The following is a 22,137-nucleotide window of genomic DNA, read 5'->3' as shown; positions in this document are numbered from 1 at the left end:
ATAGGCAATGGAAGCAGGTAGCCACTACCAAGGAGGAGCATACTTACTTGGCCCGCACTTGCAGGGAGGCAGTCAGAAAGGCCAAAGCAGAAATGGAACTTAGGCTAGTAGCAAAAATTAAAGACAACAAAAAGTTCTTCTTCAAGCATATAGGGAGCAAAAAGACGGTGCAGGGTAGCATAGGACCCCTACAAGACAAACTAGGGCAATTAGTGACAGATAGCGGGGACAAAGCTGTGATCTTCAATGAGTTTTTTGCCTCTGTATTTCTGAACTCTGATCCGGACAAATCTCCCAATTGGATCATAGACAGGTATAAAGGGGAAACCAGCCTACCAACTGTTAGCACCAACTTAGTGAAGAGACACTTAGAGGGGCTGGATGTGTTCAGGTCAGCAGGTCCAGATGAACTTCATCCAAGGATACTGAAGGAATTAGCCAGTGTCATAACAGAGCCACTGGCATAGCTGTCTGAGCACTCTTTGTGTTCAGGTCAGGTCCCAGAGGACTGGAGAAGGGCCAATGTGTTCCCTATTTTCAAGAACAGGAGGAAGGAGGATCCAGGTAACTACAGACCAGTTAGTCTCACCTCTATCTGCAGGAAAACCTTTAAAATTTATTAAGGATCACATTTGTGGGAGTCCAGTGGGAAAAGCAATGCTAAAGGGCAAACCAGCATGGATTCATAGCAGGTAGATCATGCCCGACTAACCTTATTTCTTTTTATGACCAGGTCACAAAATGCTTAAATGCAGGAGTCGAGGTAGATGTCATCTACTTGGATTTTAAGAAGGCCTTTGATACACTATCTCATTCTATTCTCACAGATGAACTGACAGGCTGTGATGTAGATGATTACAGTCAGGTGGGTAGCAAATTGGCTTAGGGGCTGCACCCAGAGAGTGGTGGTGGATGGGTCGGTATCGACCTGGAAAGATGTGGGCAGTGGAGTCCCACAAGGCTTGGTTCTTGGACTGGTGCTGTTCAATGTCTTCATCAGTGACTTGGATGAGGGTGTGGAAAGCACTCTGTCCAAATTCGCAGATGATACCAAATTATGGGGTAAAGTTAAAACACCAGAGGGTAGGCAACAAATCCAGGCAGATCTGGACAGGTTGGAAGAGTGGGTGGAACAGAATAGGATCCAGTTCAGTAAGGACAAATGCAAGGTGCTGCACCTAGGGAGGAATCCCCAGCACGCTTACAGACTAGGGGATGACCTCAGCAGCACAGCAGCAAAAAGGGATCTCGGAGTCACTGTTGACTCCAAGATGAACATGAATTGTCCATGTAATGAAGCGATCAGTAAAGCTAACCTCACTTTAGCATGCATTAGCAGGTGCATGACAGACAGTTCCAGGGAGGTGATACTTCCCCTTCTGCAGCATTGGTCAGGCTGTAGTTGGAGTACTGTGTCCAGTTTTGGATACCACACTTCAAGAGGGGTGTGGATAATCTCAAGAGCGTTCAGAGGAAGGCCACTTGTATGGTTAGGGGCCTGCAGGCAAAGCCCTATGATGACAGACTGAGGGCCCTGGATCTCTTCAGCCTCTGCAAGAGAAAGCTGAGAGGTGATCTTGTGACTGCCTACAAATTCATTGGGGGGGGGGGGAAGGGGGGTGCCCGGCAGTGTAGCAAGGAATAGGAGATGCTTTGTTTATCAGGGCAACCCTTGGAGTAGCTAGGAACAAAGGCCACAAACTGATGAAGAGCAGATTTAGGTTATATATCAGGAAGAACTTCTTTACGGTAAGGGTTGGCAGAATCTGGAATGGGGTTCCAAGGGAAGTGGTGCTCTCTCCTACCTTGGGGGTCTTCAAGAGGAGGCTAGACATGCACCTGGCTGGGGTCTTTTGACCCCAGTGCTCTTTGCTGTCCAGGGCAGGGGGCTGGACTTGATGATCTGCTAAGGTCCCTTCCAACCCAAACATCCAAGAATAATATGGTGTTCAGGAGCTCTTAGATGTCTGTAGATGTGAAAGGTCAGGGTCACAGAGGAGAATGACATGAAGTTCACACCAGCAGAGCAGTAGGCTGCACTAGGGAAAAAGGCAGTAAATTGCACTTGGGGCATAACCAGTCAAACAAGAGGTGACAATCTGGCAGCTGCAGCATGGGAAGGAATTGGATAGCACAAGGGTAAGACATTTAATAGATTCATAGACATTAGGGCTGGAAGGGACCTCAGAAGATCGAGTCCAGCCCCCTGCCCAGGGGCAGGAAGTCAGCAAGGGTCATAGGATCCCAGCAAGATAAACATCCAAATGTCTCTTGAAGGCGTTCAAAGTTGGTGCTTGAACCATCTCCGGCAGCAGGCTATTCCAGACCTTGGGGGGCTTGGACAGTAACGAAATTCTTCCTTGCATCTGCCTGAAACTGGCCCCCGGTTCTATTCTGTGCACACCCTTGCAGTCACAGGAGATGGGGCCGGGGCCTTCTTCCAGGTGCTCCAGGGCAGGGAGATTGACCACCTCCCAGCCAGGAACATGGGGTCAGGGTTCAACCCCCCTCAGCGGCCTGGTCTGGTGCAGCCAAAGGCTCCAGCTACAGCAGATCCTCAAGGCCAGCTGCTACCCCTACACCTGGGGAGCACAACTGGGCACACTGCACACGTCCACAGCAAAGCCTGAAGTCCTCCCGCTTCATACCACAAACCGACCAACAGTGGAGAGAGGGCCTGGGAGACTTCCCTGAGGAATGCTGCTACTACTGGGTGCAGGATACCAGATCAAGTAGATCCCTTGGGTTGTTCCAGTCTGGCATTATGGGTCCTAGCTGGGGGTCAAACATACCCCAACCTCTTGCCAGTTTACCCCATTGTGAAGGCTCTTTTGAGTAGTTACACTGGGGCTGGGAAGTCTCAGCAGATCTTTACTAGGTGGGACATGTGCTGAGCTGGGTTATGACCTCTCAGTGTATTTCAAATGCTGAGCAAAGGGCAGGCTCGGACCATGTGGAAGGAAGGTTGTATTGCTTCCCTTTGCCTGGGACAAACGGCAAACTTGGACCTGGTCTCAAAACACGAAGGAGGCACAGATATCGGGCTTGGTCTGTAGAGCCAAGTGCTCTGCACGGTCCCCAGGACTGAAGTCAAATGGGGCCCAGAGGGCTGCCCAAGTCCCCAGACTGTGATGGAGATTCCCAAGGAAAGGTACACACCAGGCAGGAACTCTGCACCATTCTTTTATTTTGATATGGGGAGGGTTTTTTTTGTAGGTACAAAGATCTATTTTCAAGCTAGAAATCTGATATGGACTCTATATACACATGTAGAATGCTCTGAGGTTAGCTATAAATTAAGGCTGCATCACTATACGCACAGCAGTGAGGGGAGTTACACTGGGGGCTAGGGGGATACACACACAGGAATGTGGATCCAGAGAGCCAGGAGCACTGGAGCATTAGACACTGCTGGCTCTGCCCTGGGGAGGTCAGAAGAGGCTCCTCTGCAAGATCCAGGGAGCCAGCTATAGAGACCTGTTTTCCTTCAAGAGTGTCACAGAGCTGACTGAGGAGGAGGCGACATGCGGGAGGGCAGCAGGGCAGCCAGGGAGGTATTGCCCCTCCAATCACACACACATTTGTTTTCAGGCTGGAGGTACCAGAAAATTCCTCTGACGCATTTCCCCTCTGGCTTTACTGGCAAGGCCAGTCTAAGCCATCAGCTGACTGTCACAGGGGAGGCATTATTAAGGCAAATAGTTCACCCTGTTGCACAAGTCCAAGGATGGGTAGATGGATTTGGTGGCTCCTCCAGTCACCTCCCTACCAACAGGTCCCAACAAGCTTGTTTTGAGATAATGAGAAAGGTTGCATGGGATGAGGTCCTGGGCTTTGCAGGCATTTCTCCAGGGAAGTGCCCTGCATGCAAGCATTGCTGGTGGAGATCCTTCCCCAGCTGCATGTTCCAAACAGCCCTGGTCCTCCCTCCCCAATGGAGCACATATCCTGAATCCATTGCAGCCACTAAGTCCCTGTGGCTCCCCCTGCCTTGGCCTCTCCCCAAGCTACAGTCTCCACACATGCCAAGGGCTTTGGCGCTCAGAGGATGACCCTCTGGTCCAGGTGCTCCCCCCGGCCAGCTCGCTGGTGCCGCACTTCTAGGTGCTTGTTCTGGACTTTTTCAAAGTGCTGCAGCAGCTCCACATAGTCGATGTTGGGTGCCGGTGATTTCTTGAAGCCATGGCCAATCTTAGTGCTGTCTCTGGGGGAGAAAGCAAAGACCTGAGTGCATTTTTCATGTCCAAAGGGCCCCACAAGCAGCATCTCAGGAATGCAAGAGGCTAGGGGGACCTGCTCCCAAGGCAGGCAGCCACTGCTTTATACCATGAAAAGCTACCCCACCCTTCACAAGGCAGCTGCTGGCCAAAGGGGCATTACAAGTATGTGCAGTTTTATGGCAGCTCAGAAGCAGGGGATGGGGGAGAGAGAGGAGGCATTCAGGTACCTAGGCAGAAGCCTGGCACTGCCCTCCTTGCTCCTGATGAACTAGACAAGCATATGGGAAGGAGTGGGAAAGGCAGGGTCAACAACATGCCTGCTGCTCCAGTCTAGTACATGGCTCCTGGGTATAATATATAGGGAGTGTCTGCCATGAGCACAGCTCTTACAAAACAAATCCTCAGCATGAAAGCCAGGGAATGCCCTGTCTCTGAGGGCACTGCCTGCACTTACAATAGCTCAAGGCACTGCCAGTGCTTCTCCATCAACAAGGAGGATTCAAGCTACTCCCACTCCAGGCCATGCCAGGCCCCAGGAAGTTGGGTGGATGGCTGATGCTTTAGAAACTTAGTCCAGGCTGCGCTGGCTGCTATCTGGGGACCTGAAGGAGCTGGAGTATTGCCTAGGGTAATGCTCAGTGGCAACAGGTACATGCAAGGCCAGATGGCTTGCTCTCCAAGCCCCTTGTAAACACTGAAGCTGAGGCAGACTGGAGTGAACCCTGCTTCTGGGGGACTGCCAGGCTAAAAGCTTTGGCTAAAGCCATGTCTGAAGTCAGTGGTGCTACCCAGTGACTGTGCATTCCCAGGCTTGGACTTTGCCCACTGGTCCTTGCTGCTCTCTCTCGCAGCTGACAGGAAGCTGGCTAAGAGGAAGCCATTAGTCAAAGAAAAGCCTCTTGTGCTATGGGACTTGTGGAGGAACAAAACACACTAGTACCCTCCTGCTTGAGAGCTGGGGTTAAGTGTTTGCTTCAGTGTCATGAGAACAGAAGCCTCCTCCAAAGTCTCTCACCAACAAGGCCCAGCTTGGTTGGCTCCACAGAGGTTCCAAGCTACAAGAAAAGGGGAGGCACTCCTGGCCAGCTGGACAGTAGGGCTGTGCAAAATTTCGCCCAGCGTTTCATTTCAAAGCTGTTTCAATGTGTTTTGAACTCAAAACAGCAAAATCGAAATGAAACAAAAGCCTCTGAAACAGCTGTGAAATAGAACAAGGGAACACCAAACATTTCGAAAGTTTCAAAACGCTTCGAGTTTCGAAGCCAGGCTTACTGGCTTCAGCGCCAGTCCCAGCTGACAGCACCTGCCTCCTGTCATCTGGCAGGCAAATTGGGAGCTTGCCTGCATCGCCGGGAGGACTCTGGTACAGCCCTCAGCCCTCCTGGGGGTGCCAGTGGGCCCCCAATCTGCCCGTGGGCTGACAGGAGGCGGGTGCTGCTGCCTGGGGCAGATCAGCTCAGGCAGGGACCCGCTGGCCTGACCCCAGGGTGGGGGAGGGTCCCCGTATGAGCTGATCTACCGTCAGCTCTGGTATGGGTCCTGTAGAGATCAGCTCATGCGGGGACCCGCCCCCTGATCTCTGGGCAGGGGAGGCGGGGTTCCCGCATGAGCTAAGCTGATCTGCCCTGCCCCGTACTGGCAAGACCAGGCCATGTTGTCATGTGGCACCACCATCACAGTGTTTGCGTAGCACACCTGGCGCACTTTAACAATCACACAAGCCCAAATTACCCCCACCCCAGGACTCTCTGCTATAGTTCCTGCACACATTATAGTGGTGCTTCAGCTCTTCGCATTTCTCATCTGCAGATCTCCAAGAACTTTACAAGGAAAGGCAGCTAATGCCACTCTGTCTTCTCCTTCATTTTATATGTAGGAAAACTGGAGCACAGGACGATGATGTTACTCAGCTAAACATGTAAATGATACACCCAGAAATAAAACACAAGTTTTCAGGTGAACAGTTAGCTGTGATGCTGTGAGGTAGCTGTACCATGCCCCAGGTGGGCGCGGGGCCCGGGGCATGTCAGCTTGTGTGGGGACCCTCCCCCACCACAGGACCGGGGCACCAGGTCCCTGCACGAGGTGATCTGCCGCTGCCCCGCTGCTCCCAGGCAGCAGCACCCAGCTCCTTCAGCCGGCAGGAATCCAGAGTCCTTCTGGAGGTGTGTGCCCCCAATCTGCCTGCTGGGTGACAGGAGCCAGGTGCTGCTGTCTGGGGCCAGCGGCAGCACCGAACTTCCTGGTGCTGGGTGTGGGCTGTGCCCCATGCCAGTCTGTCATCTGGCAGGCAGATCGGGGGGCTCACACCTCTGGGAGGACTCCGGCACAACCCCGGCAGCCCTCCCAGGGGTGTGGGGAAGCCCCTGATCCACCTGCCGGCTGCATTTTGTGTTTCCCAATAATAACCTATGGGCAAAATACTGAAACAGCAAAACAGTTTTGACAAAACGAAATGGAACAGTGCTTTCGAAACGAAATCAAACTGGTTTGGCGAATCGTCAAAATGGAAGTCGAATCAGAACAGTGCTGTTTCACGCAGCCCTACTGGACAGAGCTCTGGAGCATAGGGCAACACTGACAGACACCAGGTCTGGCCCTGACATAGGCTGCCGGTTACTTCTTCCAGCTCCTCTGCTCTGACAAGCCTGGGCTGGGCTGCCTCAGAGAGCGCCGCATTTGCTGGGCATCTCCACCCTGGTCAGCCCATGTGCTACCCATGTGCCCTCCTGGGCTGGGGCTGCCAGTAAGCCTCTGGCAACATGCTGCTGTTTTAACCCTGGGGCATGTGAGAGAGAGCCTGTGTCCTGGCTTGGGTACACGCTGCAAGGCATTTCCTGTTTGCGACTGCCTCTCCCTGACAAATGAGCAGCAGGCAGCTGCTCTGTGGGTCAGTGCCCTGGGACAGTGGGAGGAATGGCCTGCTTGCACAGTGAGGTCAGGCCAAGCCAGAGGAAGGGGTTGCTACTGGAGCCAGGAGCTGGGGCTGGTGCTGAGGAAATGTGAGGGCCTTGTTGTTGCATAGCACCAGGGAGGGCTCCAGTTTGACTGACAGCTGGGTGTGACAGCAGGGGGGAGGGGAGTGCGGTGAGAGGATGGATGCGAGGAAAGCCAGGAAAAGGAGACAAACCTATCTTGGAACAGGAGGATGCTCAGAGCCAGACACCCTAGCTAGAGACACTGCCTCAAGTAAGGGTTAGGGCATGGTGGGACATTCGTGTGCCCCACAGCTAGCAACTAAGAGCATGGGAGAGGTAGAAGCCTCTCCCTGCAAGAGACAAGGTTGCTTGGGCCATGGAGTAGGCAGTCGGGCCATGCTGCCAGGGGGCAGGATTCTCACAGAGCCTTAGCCTGTCTGGTTTTGTGTCCAGCCTTGCCCACTGTTCCCCCTCCAATCTGCATCACACATTACCATTCCTGACTCAGGTCTTCTCCCTCAGGCTAACAGCTTAGTGGAAACCATCAGCATTTAACCAACACATCAGTACACAGTGGCAGCAAAGCAAAGGAGATCACCAGGGACAAACTCATGCCCTTCCAGGAAGCCATGAGAGTGAGATATGTACTGAAGCTTCAAAATCACAAGACAAAAACCAGCCTGGGTCTAAACCCACCTGATTCCTTAGCAACGTGGTGGGAAGTCCCTGCTCTGAAACAAAGCCCCAGAGGCAAAGCTGGAGCATCCACACCATTGTGAAGGACTTCTCCAGCTTTGTGGAACTCTCTCTGAGGCTGGGGCAGGACAGGTAGAGAAACCCCACAAGTACATGGACACCTAACCCCTTCCTTGGGCGACACAAGGACGTCGCATACAAAGAGAAACATAGAGTAGGGTTTCCGCAGGGATGGAAACGTATGGTCAAATGACGACCTGCCTTGCGCAAAGCATGGTCAGCCCCAGAAGGAAATATATGACAGGCATTAATAAACCAGTATTTAAGGTAATGCTTTTTCAGGCAAGAAAACAAACGCTATAACTTCCCCACAACCCCAAACACCCTCTCTACCCCCATCCCCCTGGCTCTTTCACAGACTCCATTTTGCCTCTGCCAGGATTCTTCCCGTAGGTTTATTTTCAGCTTGGATTGGCCAGATCACAAAGGCAGTTTGTTTCCTTGGGATTAACCAGGATTAGGAGCCAAACTGCAGAACAGTGTTTGGCAGGCTATCTCCCACCCCTTGCTAGCTTTGGTGTCTGAAATTCTGCTTTCCACCCCTAGAAAGTCCATTCCGGAACAGGGAGGGAGCAGGGGCCACAGTTTGGAGACACTAGCAGGAGGAGAAGTTTTCCCTGGCCTAGATATTCACAGGAGAGGCCTGCCTATATATTTGGTGGTTCAATAAAAACCATGGAAAGGTGATTTAAAGGCCTTGGGGGAGGAAAGAAAGCATGAGCAATGCAAGCTGGCTTGGCTTTGATGATCTTGGAAGGGCAAGAAGAAACAGCCTTCCTGCTCCCCCAGCTCTGAAGTTTTAACACCATGGTCACCAAAGCACCCCCCTGCTTCCCACTACACTGCTGACAGAAGCAGAGAACATGTCTCAACAGCTCAGACAGCCAGAGCTGAGCAGCTTCAGCTGGACAATTCTCCTGCTGAATCAGACTCTGCTGAAAGAATCTCCTTCCTGTTTACAGGGGAAAATGGAAAGGGGTGGCAGCCTTTCCTCCTGGTCCTTCTTCATGGATCACTGAGTTGTGTTAGAAGAAGGCTACAAGGACAGCACTGAGTTCACTACATATGAGCACTGCTCCCTCCTGCTGAGGAAGTGACTAATGTTCCAGGGACCCCAATGACTCTCCTTTCCTCTTTCACAGGGGCAATCAGTGGGACAAAGCCACTTAGTTCTGCTGCAGATAACTGGGCCCACCCAGGGGCCCATCTAGACTGGGTCAGATAAGGTGGTACCACTGGCACAGGGGTGGGCAAAATGTAGCCTGGGAGCCGGATGCGGCCCGCCAGGCCATTCTATCCAGCCCGCAGGGCCCCTTAATATTAATTTTCCAAATTTTTTATCTGCCCTGGGCTGCCTGTCATGTGGCCCTCGATGGCTTGCCAAAACTCAGTAAGCGGTCCTCTGCTCAAAATAATTGCCCGCCCCTGCACTAGCAGGACTCTGTGTGACCAGGTTGCCAGGTACAACGGTCTGTCAGCTGTGGCCATTGTATTTTAAATCAGGGTTATCACCGTGTCCTTGGCAGTGCTAGAACATGCTAGTTGGGGTCTGTGGCTGTAAATGGGATGCATTTAACTTGGCTGGCAGGGCTGCCTGCCGAGAAGTAACCTGAACTCGCAACTCCTCTGACGTGGAGAGCAAAGCCTAGTTTATGAAGGTTTATGCCTGGTTTATGAAGGGCTGGCATGTGCTCCCCCAGCCACAGAGGGTGCCCAGCAAGGAGGCAGGTCCATGAAGCAAACAAGCAGAAGGTAAGCAAAGGGTGCTTGTTGCCCTGGATTCCTAGGCACACCATTTGCAGGCTGAGGCAAGGCGAGTGAAGCACCCAGGCTGAGTTTCTTTGTGGAGGACAGAATGGCAGCGATAAAGTTGAGATGGAGGCAGACTCTGCACTGCAGCAGGTGACAGTTCGGTGAATCACTTCACCCATGCCTCCATTCCCCCTCAGGCTTTGTGTAGTCTATCAGGCCATGGTGCTCTCATGCAGGGAAGGTGTTGCTGCGATATGCACAGGGAGAAGCGAAGTGGTTCTTTACTGTGCCGACCCCCACTCTTAGATTAAAGGATTAACCTAAGGCTGCATGATGGACTGGGAAACTGGGAACAATGGCAGCAGTCCCCGCAGCTAAGAAACTTAAACCCACGATCTGGTCCATAGGAAAACATAAACAAAAAAGACATGCTGCTTTGGGAGGTGGCAGGGGGGTGTCGGGGGAAAGAAACCCTGAGATTCCTCTAGGCTGACACCTTTCCCCTCCATGGCTTGCTCTGGGCCCAGCTGACTTCCCCAGGGAGGGGCAGCTTGCTTTCGCCTGTTCTGAAAGCAGGCTCTGATGTTTAATGAAATGTAGGTCACAGTTAATCAGATGCTCAGGCTGTCTGACAGCTCGACTGCTCCCAAAACCTGGCAGTCAGGGGCAAAAGCAAGGAGAAAAAAAAATAGGAAAACATGTGAATAAAAAAGTGCTCAAAACCATCAGAATAAAAAGTCAGGCTGTTCAGAGTGCCGGCTGCATGCAAGAGGCATGTGGTCCTGAGCACACATGTTGGGGAGCAGGAAGACTGGATAAAAGCCAGTCATGGGGACTAGTTAAAAGGGAAGGAGTTGGGCTGCTGGGTTTTCAAAAGCTGTACATCTTGGAACTAACTCTTTTCATAGCTCATCAGAGGAGGGATATGTCTCTCGTGGGGAGCTGCCTTCCCTACTTATTTGTCTGGGCTATGAGAGCTGCTCTTAGACCAAGAGTGTATTGCTGACCTGCCCTGGGATGGAAGTACTTTGGTAAGAAGCACCTCAAAGTTGCCAAGAGAAGCTGAGGCAGGAAATCTCATTTCCTGGCAGTTTTAGGAGAACAAAGAGCCCTGAGCACCTGCTAGGGTCTCCAGGCATGTGATAGTTCCCTTTCCCAGGAAGGTTTGCCTGACCTGCATGCCTTCCATTTTGGCTCTGCTGAGCACAATCTGCTCCAGAGATTTCGCCCCCTGATGGAGAATGTCCAAACAATGGCACCAGACTGGGAGGGAGGGAGGGCTGATTCCTACCCTCTTCCATACACTGCTTATTGAGGGCTGTCCCCATTATTTTAGTTCCCCCTTCATCTACAGCCAGCATCACAACCTTCATCTTTCCAGGACAGGACTCACCACTGGCTCCTTTCCCTCCTGTCTATAGCCTAGGCATAGCAGACTGCTCCCCATCACCTTTTATGTGCCTGAAAAACAGAGCAACAAGACAAGCCCTGGTCTCTAGCTCTTCCCTGAAGAATGCCAGCCTCCCGGTGTGTGCCCCCCACTCCCCAGAGGCACAGGTGCTGTGGAGAGCCTGCTGTCTGTGGCAGGACAGAAGAGGTCAGGTCATCAATGGGCAGGCAGGTGGTGGGTCATCAACAAAATGAGCCCTATGGCACCTACAACAGCCCAGCCAACTGCCTGTCCAGAGCTTTCAGGCTAAGTTCCACAAAGCAGTCTTCCAATCCCACCTGCACGACCAACTCCTCAAACACCTGCCCTGAGCAGTGCCTCTGTAAATCTCAGACAGGAAAGCCACAGAGGAACATTATGCATATCCGCTCTGAGCTCTCGTGGAACCAAAGGCAGGTGCATTTGCTGGGAGGAAGTGTGGGGGGCAGGAGAGGGGAGAGGGAGAAGGGCAGGAAAGAAGAGGCTAAGTAGCTAAGGGTGGCACTAACTGGCTCCTAATCAAGGCTCCCACGGGACCAGTGCTCAGATGAGTGAGCCCGGATGCAAAAGACTGGCAAGCTAACAGGTGCCATCCTCAGTGAGTACACTGGGGAGCCAAAGTGGCTCCCACAACCAGGCAGCTAAGGAGGATGAAGCGTTGCCTGTGGAGCCTAATGCTGGCATGCACAAGGCCAGCTTCCTGCAGGGAGCCCAGCTTAACAGGCCTGCGGGAGAGACTCCAAGCAGCCTGTGGCAGCTGACAGGAGCTGCATCTTCTCTGTTCAGTATAAACCTTCTCCATGGCTCTGCTCGTTTCCATGGCGACCCCACAAGTGAAATTTTCCATCCCAGATGCCAAATGCCTGTGGATGAGGCACAGCCCTCCCAGGGTTACCAAATATAGACAAAACCAGAGTGTGCGCTCCACGATGCAGGGCGAGGAAGATGCATCAAGCCCCAGTGGGCAGCTGTGATCATGGCTGCAGTTCAAGGGGGGGCCTAAGCCTGGACACCCTGCTCACCAGTGAGGGCTGGAGAGGATCTCTCAAGCCCAGCCCCAGCCCCATACCAGTCGTTATGCATCATAAACAGGAGCTGAGCATGCCTGCACACATGTAACTGGCATACTATGCACCCTGGATGCAGAGCATGTCAAAAGGCACAGGAACCCTGACTGCCCAATGACTTGTCAGAGCTGCCATCCACAGCTAAACCCTTCTGCCCACACCTCTTGCCATCTAACCAGTACAAGCTAAATTGTGCTCTAGGGGGTAATCTCCCCCCAAAATAATCTCTCCTCCATATGAAGAGCAGCAGAATGGCTCCCTCCCACCTGCACCCCATGGAGCTGTGAAGCCAGATTAGCACACTACTTACGTGGTCTGCATGAGCTCAGGGTTGGGCACACACTGCAGGCGGTGGGAGAGGAGCTGGAAGGCACTGCTCTGGGGCAGCAGCATCAGCAGCCCATAAAGAGCCTTGATCAGGTAGGGATTATTTTTCACATCCAGCAGCTGCAGGCGAAGATCTGTAGCCAAATAGACAAGTGTGCAAAGGATGTGAAACAGTACTTATATTCCATACAGTACCCAGAGCCTTTGCTACCAATCTGCTAGGTCTAGACAGCGACTGGGAACTTCTTTACCAACATTTGCCAATAGGTCCAAGGCCACACTGCACTAGTGCCGTGGACCTGCTTCCATCAAGGTAACTCTAAAAGAGGAACTCTGCCAGTTCAATTTCCAGAGGGAATATTCTCTACTCCTGATTGTAGCTTCAGCATGCAGGCAGTGACTGGGTAGGCTTCTTCTTCTTCTGACATCTTAAGAGGCAGTCACAATGCCACCAGACTGCTTGCTCTACTGACTTTCCTCTACCACGATGTGGTGCTTCTGTAACAAGAAGCCCCTTCTTGTCTACACCCCCTGCCCAATTTTGTGCATTTATTTTTCCTTCTAAGTACTGGCAGAGACCTAGCACACTCATTGCATGGGTGTGGCAAAGTTTGGAGCAAGCCAGAAAGCTGAAGTGGCTTTCTGTAGGAGAAACCTACAAATCACTACATACCAACTGAGCTAAGTGTCACTACAGAAAAAAGAACTAAAATATCCATTTAAAGAAAAGCCTGTAAGAGATAAGAAAAGCCAAGGTACATTGAAAGCATGACTGTAAATATATCCTGGTGAACACATTCTCCCTTTGATTAAAACCTATTTCCCAAAGCAAACTTCCCATATTGGTCTAAAGTTTATGCTAAATCAGTCTACTGCATCTAACCTAACTCACTTATTGTCCCCAGTGGCCGTTAATTCTCACTACCTCACATTTGCATTTATTAATTAAGGTATATTTCTTTTTATATTTCTTCTGTCTCATCTTTACCCTGGCATTCTATATTTTATGTTTTATATCTTTTAACGAATGTGTTCTTTAGAGTAAGTCATACCTTGTATTACTAAAATTATTATTATAAGAATGGATTGGAATTGTAATCACTGGAATTGTATTGCTGAATTGGGTTGGTCCCCCCGAGTGAATGTGAGTATGAATCAGTAGATAATTGAATGGCAAAGCAAGAGCCTCTGGCTGTGAATTGACAATAGCCTAGCCAGAGGAACTTACCATTACAAAACTCTATTCTACAAGACATTTTAAGATAATCAAGCCACCTGAAACCTGCAACAACACACAGTCACAACAAGTCAAGGGTGGACTCCCAAAACTGCACCATCAGGTGAAACCCTAGTGACCATGACTGACAGCTGTCATGCACTACTCAAGACCCATGCAGGACAGCGACCTCCAGACTGGACAGCCAAGATGATGCTGAGGGATCTCATAAGTCTGCCAGAGAAGGGATAAAAGGCAGTGAAGCATGACCCTCAGGGGTGCCCTCTCACCCAGCACCCAACTTACCGACACAGAAGGACAAGCAGGTGACCCCCTTCTGAAGACACTGCCTTGGAGGAAACTGGCCATTGACAGCAGACTCCAGCATCCTGGATAGGTTCCCTTTCCTGACTAAATACATACTCCTTTACTGCCTTATGAGCAAAACTGCCCATGGTTTGAGGTATGGTTGTGTTCTGCAAAAAGACTGTGTAAAAATGGCACCTTTCTGCATCTCACTGCATTCAAAGAGTCAGTAGTTTAGCAAGCTCATCTTCCATGGGGATCAAAGGGAAACCATCTGCCAGGTTCCAGCTGTAAGTTTACAACTGCACACGTGACAAAAGGAAGCAGATTACTGCTATGGACAATGCACTGAGACCATGAACTCATGATTTTGACACTCAGATTCTAGGTGGAAACCATAGCTCTGACAGTTAGGAAAAGGCAGCTCCTTTCTTCTGGGCTAAGCATATTGGATTTGGAGTCTGTGCAATGTCATAGACATGGAGCTACACCTGATGCCATCTGAAGTACTGCTTTTCAGATTAGCTGCACCTCAAGTCCCTTGAACAGTGAACACTGAAAAGAAACAGCACATAATGTGCAGAAGGCAAGCAGTCCCTGCCAGAATTACCACCATCATCTGCAGCCCTAGTCAAGTGCAGGGTTTGCACCATCAGTTCAGGCTTTTGGAACTGCAAATGCCTCTAAATCTACACCAAAACCATGGTTGGCAGTAAACATGGCACAGCCCTTCAGAATATTAACCGATACTACACAACACAAGCTGCACGACTCTAAGACAGCCATACACAGCAGCAGCATGAAAAAGAAACATGGTACAGGGCAGTTCCCTAAAGCTGCCATTTCTAACTCTCTTCATGTACACTGGCTTGTTTTACTGTCCTTTGCGTTGTTGGGCAAGCTGGCCTATAGTTCAAAACTACAGACAGGAAGGGGATGGTGCTCTGTCAGCCAAATCATGTTCACATGCCTACTATGAATTAGAAGTCAGGGGACCTGCAGACGTCAACACTGAATCAAACTGTACTCTGAGCCCTGCCACTGGAACACACCCTGCTCATTTGCTCTCATTCTACATACACCGAGTGTAATGTAGCCACTGTTCTAATTAACGTGCCAGAGACACAGCAGTACCTGGCCCCATGGGCCAAAAACTGGACATGCTGAAATTTCCACAGTTGTGCACATGGAACAAAGCCACACAAGGAAGGGTGGGGAGCACATTTTCACAGCAGCACTTCTTAGCATGGCCTGAGGTGTTGTAGACAGAGCCCTTGTTCTTGAACACTGGTGTTTGCAGCATTCTAGCTGGTTTTACTCTGGCTCCTCAAGTGCACTGGCCCTCTCAGCATTTTGAACTCCCTCCTTTGTGAAATGGGGACCAGATACCAACACATCTTTGCAATGCAGAGATCTCTGGTTGGAAAATCCTGTCTCCCACATGTGCCTCACCACCTTCCAATACCAACAAGATTCCCTTTCAGAAGGATTCAGAACTAGGGCAAGAACTTCTTTGCCTTCTGAAAACAGGCAGTCCTCAGGTTGGCCAGCTCAGAAGTCGCTAATGTTCACATGCACTGGGCTCTGGAAAGGCTGGAGGAAACTGTGCACCATCACTTTATGAACAGGGATCAAAAAGTAGGTAAGAGAGGTAGGTGGAAAGTCTCTTTTCTTCCCACAGCAAACCTGGGCATTTTCCTTCTTTGGTTCATCCATTGCACAGCTCCCTGGCCCAGCTGACATGCCTGAATGTTAACTGGTTTCCCATCAGTTTTGCTGAGCTGACGTCAGAGGATCAGCAACATCCACCTGCTGCCCCCAGAATTTAGGCAGTACCAACAGTTTCATCTCTGCTGCAGGGAGGGGAAGGGCTTTGTGATGTGCACACATGCATTTCCCAAGTAGGATGGCAGCCCTTTAATTAATGCAGCCAAGTTATTTCTCCCTCCTGACTCCTCCCCTATCTCCCTTCCCCTCCACTCTATGCCTGGCTAGGGAACTGCAGTCCTGAACTCATACAATTAGAGTGATTTCCATGACAACAGGCTGGGATGTTGCAAATAAAAATTTGTCTTTGCTGTGCAGAGACAATGGGATAAAGAAGATTGATCTTGCCCAGCCCCACGATCTTCTAGAAAGAAATCCAAGACTGGGACAGGAATTCTCACTGGTTAAATGCTTGTGTGTCATGTACTTGAAGAACTCAGTACACACTAGGCAAGCTTGCCTCTAATAACAGGGCATCAAGTAAGCATATTTCAAGTCCCAGACCCATGTTTGGGTGGAGCAATATGTGGCATAGCCATGCAGCCTCCTGAATTCCCACAGATCTTCACACCCCTCATGGGCGATTACTTCTCTGACTCCTGCCCAATCCCAGCTATTCAGAAAAGGTGACAAGCAGCATCCTCCTGTCCCAAGGAGGCTCTGGGCAGAAAGTAGGTGAATTCACATGCCACGATCACAACCCATTAGCTGCACCAGACAGCTTAAGCAGAATTTAGAGGTGGAATCTATCTGCTTCTCAAGGAGAGGAGATATGGGAGCAAAACAAAAAGCAACTCCTATACCAGAAGAGAGGGAATATTGCCCTGGTGCCAGCTGACATGAGAAGGTCCAGATCACCATAAGGAGTTCACTGAATGCAACATGGCACAGGGCAATGAAGGTATAAGGACTACTTCAGAAAGAAGCAGATTCACTGGTACTTGGCAAATGTCCCAGTATTAGCAGCCTATGGACACATGCAGTAAGGCATAAGGCAAGGGAGCAGGCTAAGCCCTTTGGGACTGGCAATCCTTCGTTCTCATCATGCATGATGATCAGGCCACTCTACCTCATGGCACCAAGAACATATGTTTAAGAAAAGCACCTGCTGCAAACCTCTCCTGGAACCTCCCAATACTGCTGACCTGTCTCTCAGCTCTAGGCAAGAGTAAGGTCAAATGGAACTGGGGAGGGGAGAGCAAAGGAGCAGACTGTGCTGTAGCACAGCAACGACATGCAGAGCAGCCTGCTATGAATCACTGGGGGGAGTGTTCCAAACAAGTGCCTGCTGGTGAGATGCCAAGGGCAAAGCAGAGCCTGTGCCCCCATGCACCTCTGGGGATTGAGGCCCAATCTAAGGGGATGCGAGTGATGAGTTGATGTCACTGCCTGACAGTGTCTGACAAGCCGTGGTTTTGGCAGTGGCTGTGAGAAGTGTATAAATCAAGGCACCATCTCTTATATGGAAACTGAATATTGCTATGACTCCAGGTATGTTACTAGGAAAGAGACCATGCCCCAGTGAGGCTATTACAGAGAAATGCCTTGTAGGCATGTCACCTTGTGTTGAGGGCACAACACAAGCTGGAAGTCAAGTCACATTAGGCTGGGTCACAACGCAAATGGGAAACCTTCGTAGAACAGCAATTGGCTACAGGAAGCAGCGGACTTGACTCAGGCAGAGGGAGCCAATGAGCGCATTTTGCTGGAGGTACCATCTTTTGGGTCAGAACTGAAACATACATCCTGACCATTTAAAAGTGAGGACTGCTGGGAATGATCCTATGCTGCCTAGCAGTCAATGGGGCTGACAGCACAGCCCCTGGGAGAACTCCCAGTCCAACAGATCTCACTGCCTGGCCAATCCCTGAGAAACTATCTGGACTTCACCCCTGTGCCATTATTCTTTTGCCACTCACTGGTGGTCATAAAAGATCCCCAGGCTCATTTTGTGAGCCCCAGGTGGTGCTGGAACTGGTGTCCTGGCCAAGTGCCACATGGGGTAAGGAATATCCTATCCCTGCTAACTCCCTCCCCATTCCCCACCCCCAAACACACAGGTTCAGCTGAATATGGTGTATCCCTACATATGTCCTGGATGGCTGTGTAGTATTACCAGCCACTTTAAGACATGCCTGGCATATATTTACCTTTCCTGGGGTAATCCACTACATGGATTTAGTCCCACACACCTTTGGGATCAACTATGCTCAGCCAGTAAGTGCAACTAGGCACCTGCTGGTCTTCTCTTTAGAAGCCTGCGATGAGCAATGACCAGTCTTCACAACAGGCCTGTGCCTTCCCCAAATCCAAGAGGATCTAGGGATTCCTCTGTTCCCCTTCAAATGTTGAGCCCCTAGATAAGGGGAGACTTAACTGCTTATAGTCCTTTAAATCGGTTCATTCCCAGGAAAAAAAAACTTGTATAAGCTGGAAGGAGTCCAGAAGGCGTTAAGAGCTCAGGCCTGGTTTTAACTGTCCCGAAGTGTTTAGTTGGAGTTATCTTGTCCTGAGTCATTGTTTCATTTCTGACTTAACTTTCCAACAGCCCTCCTATTCAGCTAAACCAATGTGTTCATACTGTAAACATCCCAATAACCAGGTCACATGTGGGACTTATAAGTCACAGAACAGGTGCTCATCCTTCACACTGTACCACATGCCAGATGTGGCTGTAGTAAAGCTGTAGCTGAAATGACCCTGACATAGTGTTTGAACACTGCGGGACCCTCAGGATAAGAGCCAGGATGTAGCACATCAAAGACGTAACATATCAAGCAGCCATGAGAAGAAAACCAGTTCACTTCCTGCCTGGACTACCTACCATACTGAGGACAGCGTGGGCCAAAAGCTGGGCGTTCATACCCAGCATCACAGATTGCACCCTAGGAGTACAATACCCCAAGGCAGGACGTGCTGGCACCCACAAACACAGAAGAGTGAATTTTTACTTGGTCCAGTGATTCTGCTAGTTAATTATAACAGGATTTTACATCAATGTTGAAAGAAAAAAAAATCCCAAAACAAAAACAAAAAAAAAAGGAAATAAATACAGTGCAACACCAACTGTGGTCCAACACAACATGTTCAGCCTGGGAAAGCAGGAATCCAGGCAGCTGCTCCTTTCCTGATGAAGGTAACTGTGCTCACAGAGTGAGGAAACCCCAGAGGCCTGAGATGGCAGACAGCCCTGGCACCGACAACGTGGACTCCACTGAGGTTCTACTCCCCTGCACCTCAGCTGGGCAAACTCTCCAACTACACTGTTCAGTCTTTTTTCTTGTGGCTCCACCAACCAGAACATGCTGGCTGGACTTTCTTCTCCTGCCTTGGCTTGCTGTGTTCAACAGCCAAAAGCAGCCATACAGAAATATGAAACCACCCTCCTGGCCTCTGTGGAGAATGCACTGCTGGGAAGGCGAGTCCAAGAGTTTCCCACCTTGGCTTCATGGAGAACATAGAAAGCTGCTCTTCCCCTCAGGGAGGAAGGGAAGGGAAGGTGCCCAACCTTTTCCCCTTATGATTCTGCTCCATTAGTATTTTTGAGCTCCCAGAGCAAGTGTGCTTTTTGGAGGGTGATCCTTCAGTCACTGACATTTCAGAGGAAAAACAACCATTTTGGAAACCCATGTCTCTGTCAAAGCTTTAATCAGACTAGGTTTGTGAAGAGTGTTTGAACAGTCCCTTTCACTAGTGTGGGTCACTGCCCGCGGGACCCCAAAATGGTAAAGGCTGGTAACTGGGCAGAGCTTGCATCTTCCCAATCCCCACACTCCTTTTGCAACACTACCCCTTTTGCAAATTCCTCCCTCTCAAACACTTGCCTTCCTTAGCTCTGCAGCAAAAAGGAACTTTTGAAAATAGAAATGCTACCAAACAGGCCATATTGTAAAGGCTGTGTACCAGGAACCTTTGAAACAGATGACCTGGGGACCTACTTTCCTTTGATCAAATGCAGTCCCATTCATCAAGATGGAACTGCCTGCTGCAGTCTTTCATCTTTCTTAAATGAATTTTGATTTTTGACATTTAATTTCTTGGAGATCATCATCTGCATATGGATTTCAGAGCCCTTTAAAATAATTTTTAAGCCAGAGCTTTTGGTCTCTGGGCAAAATTTCCCGTAGAAGCCCCTGCAGCCAGCAGGCAGAGAGCAAGGAGCATGCATAGTACACATTCCATGAAAGCTGCTAAAGGCAGAGTTCAAGTTTGCAACACACGGACATCTCTCAGGTTCAATTACTATAGCATGTCTCACTGAGTCACTCTCTCACTGTAACAATATAATGCCCGGAAAACCCTCTGACTCAACAGAACTGTAGTCTACCTCCACAAACATTTCATTCTCTTTGGCCCACATTACTGATGCAATGACCCAGAGCTGTAAACATATCCCTGAGTAACTTCAAAATAAACTCCATCACCCTCAAGAAGGGTGCAGTGGGCTCTGTGCATTAGGTTAAGATAAATCCTCAGCTGTGGAGATTAACGTTGGCAGGATCAGAACCACAGTCTGAGTCTCAAGTGTGAGCAGAGATGCTTCAGAATTAGGCAATTTTGGAAAATGCTCTTTTGTGCTGTTTTAAAGGGGGCTATATATCAGGAATCCTCGTTTAAGCAACCTAAAAATTAGAAGCAGCAAGCAGTCTCATCTTACATCCTCTTGGAGCACAACAAACTTCAAGACTGAGCTGTAACATTTGTCTTCAAGCATTTAGAACAAGTCTTTTAACCAGTAAGTGACTCCTAGTCTTAACTGCAACAAACTATCACACCATTATAACACACTGAGTTTATATATTCATTAGCTTCATACTCCTATGCAGCTACCAATGACACAATGTCATTGCCTTGAGCAGCATCACAGACTACGGTAGCTGCACAAAGGCATCCAAGTGGTTTGCTCCAATTTGGTGCCTCTGCCCTCTTTGTTTAGAGCAAACGGTATTGGGACTGTTAACCTATATTCAGCATGTGCTCCCTTCTCTGCAGCTATCCAGCATGTCCTGATGGGCAGTTCTACTTGAGGTCTTGCACAGCTCACAGCAAAAAGTCTCATAACTTCTGCTCTATTTATTTGTGCAGTGCTGCTGCCACTTGTGATGAAGGAGCAGGGGGGCGACATGCCCAGAGTGCATGAGTGCGCGAACACACCATGCATGTACTCTGCATCCTTTCCCCAGTGCATCCTTCCCCCCACCAGGATTGCAAAGCAAACTTTGGAACCCCCCCCAGCCCCCTCAAGGTTTGAAAAGGCTACAGTTGATGCTTACATGTGAAAATTGGACATTCAATGAGCTGTACCAGCTTGTCTACCTCTGTAAGGAAATCCACTGTGACTTCCAGGTCTCCACTGGAGATGTTGGTTAAGGACATTTCTCTTTTTTGGGAGAAGGGTACATGGTACATGCTGGCCACAGTTCAGGTAGCCCAGAAGAGGCCTTTTGCAGCAACAGAACTCATGTGCTGGCAACTCTTTCAGCTTCCCCCTTCTTCTTTTGGATAGGATCAGTTATTGCCCAGTTTGCACTACACATCAGGGCTTGCCTTCCAGAAGGAACTGGGCAGCACAGGAGACCCCAAAAATGCTGCATCCCTTACATCTCCCATACCTGCACAGGCAGCTGTCCAACAGAGGGTATGTGCATTAATTAAGGTGCTATTCTGGGGCCTCTTCTGCTGCACTCTGCTTTGGCCTCTGATTGTTCTCTTCCAAAGTCTTAGTGAAGGGACAGAATGTGACTCCAAAATCCCCATTAGAGCTTGTTCAGGTTTCTACTCAGCACAAGCCTGGGACACTTTCAACACCAATACTAGTCTCTTCCTCTTTACCTGTATCAGCACCTAGTAAACAGCTGGCTCCTACAGGAAGCTGAGGAAAATCTCACCAGCGAAATATTTAAACACTGGAGCAGTGACTCAGTGACAAGGTTGAGGCAGAGCTGAAGGGGACGAGCATCAGCTTTTCAGGCTGAGCAGCTCTCCAATACCCCAACAATCGAAGATGGGGGAAGTCAGGTTGCCCTTTAAGACAGCAGCAGCCTTATAAAATCCAGGCCAGGTATATCAATGCAAGCAACTCTGAGAAAAAAAAGCAAAATGGTTTAGAGTGATTTTATACACAGCTGACCTTTGGGAGTGTACAGTGCTCTTACTGCACTGATCCAAAGTGTTCTTAGCGCCTAAGATAAACTTTGAAGTACATTAGAGAGGGTAATTTAGATTATTAAGCTTGTGCTTATGGAAATACACTTAGGGAGTTTCATATTTTGCTGGCACGTGGAAATAATCATTACATTCAAACCTAAATAGTGATGTCAATGGAATCACTGGAGAACCGCAGAGAACTGGTCTCAGCCTTTCCAGCAAAGCTTCAGCC

General features: G+C 49.8%; 1 protein-coding gene across 1 annotated transcript in view; it reads right to left on the bottom strand.

Annotated features, from left to right (window-relative positions):
- Positions 1–3,170: 3,170 nt before the first annotated feature.
- Positions 3,171–22,137, bottom strand: part of VAC14 (Vac14, PIKFYVE complex component) — a 193,695-nt gene continuing 174,728 nt past the window's right edge. Inside the window, exons 17-19 of the mRNA XM_019535581.1 lie at positions 21,032–21,111; positions 12,453–12,603; positions 3,171–4,204 (exon numbers count right to left, since the gene is read on the bottom strand). Coding sequence (XP_019391126.1) covers positions 4,042–4,204; positions 12,453–12,603; positions 21,032–21,111 — 394 coding nt within the window. The 3' untranslated portion in view covers positions 3,171–4,041. The remainder of the gene's footprint in view (positions 4,205–12,452; positions 12,604–21,031; positions 21,112–22,137) is intronic.

This window comes from Crocodylus porosus, unplaced genomic scaffold, assembly GCF_001723895.1.
Source record: "Crocodylus porosus isolate Cpor-Errol unplaced genomic scaffold, CroPor_comp1, whole genome shotgun sequence".
Lineage (NCBI taxonomy): Eukaryota > Metazoa > Chordata > Crocodylia > Crocodylidae > Crocodylus > Crocodylus porosus.
The sequence above is the reverse complement of the archived record's forward strand: the minus strand, read 5'-3'. Positions and strand labels throughout refer to the sequence as shown.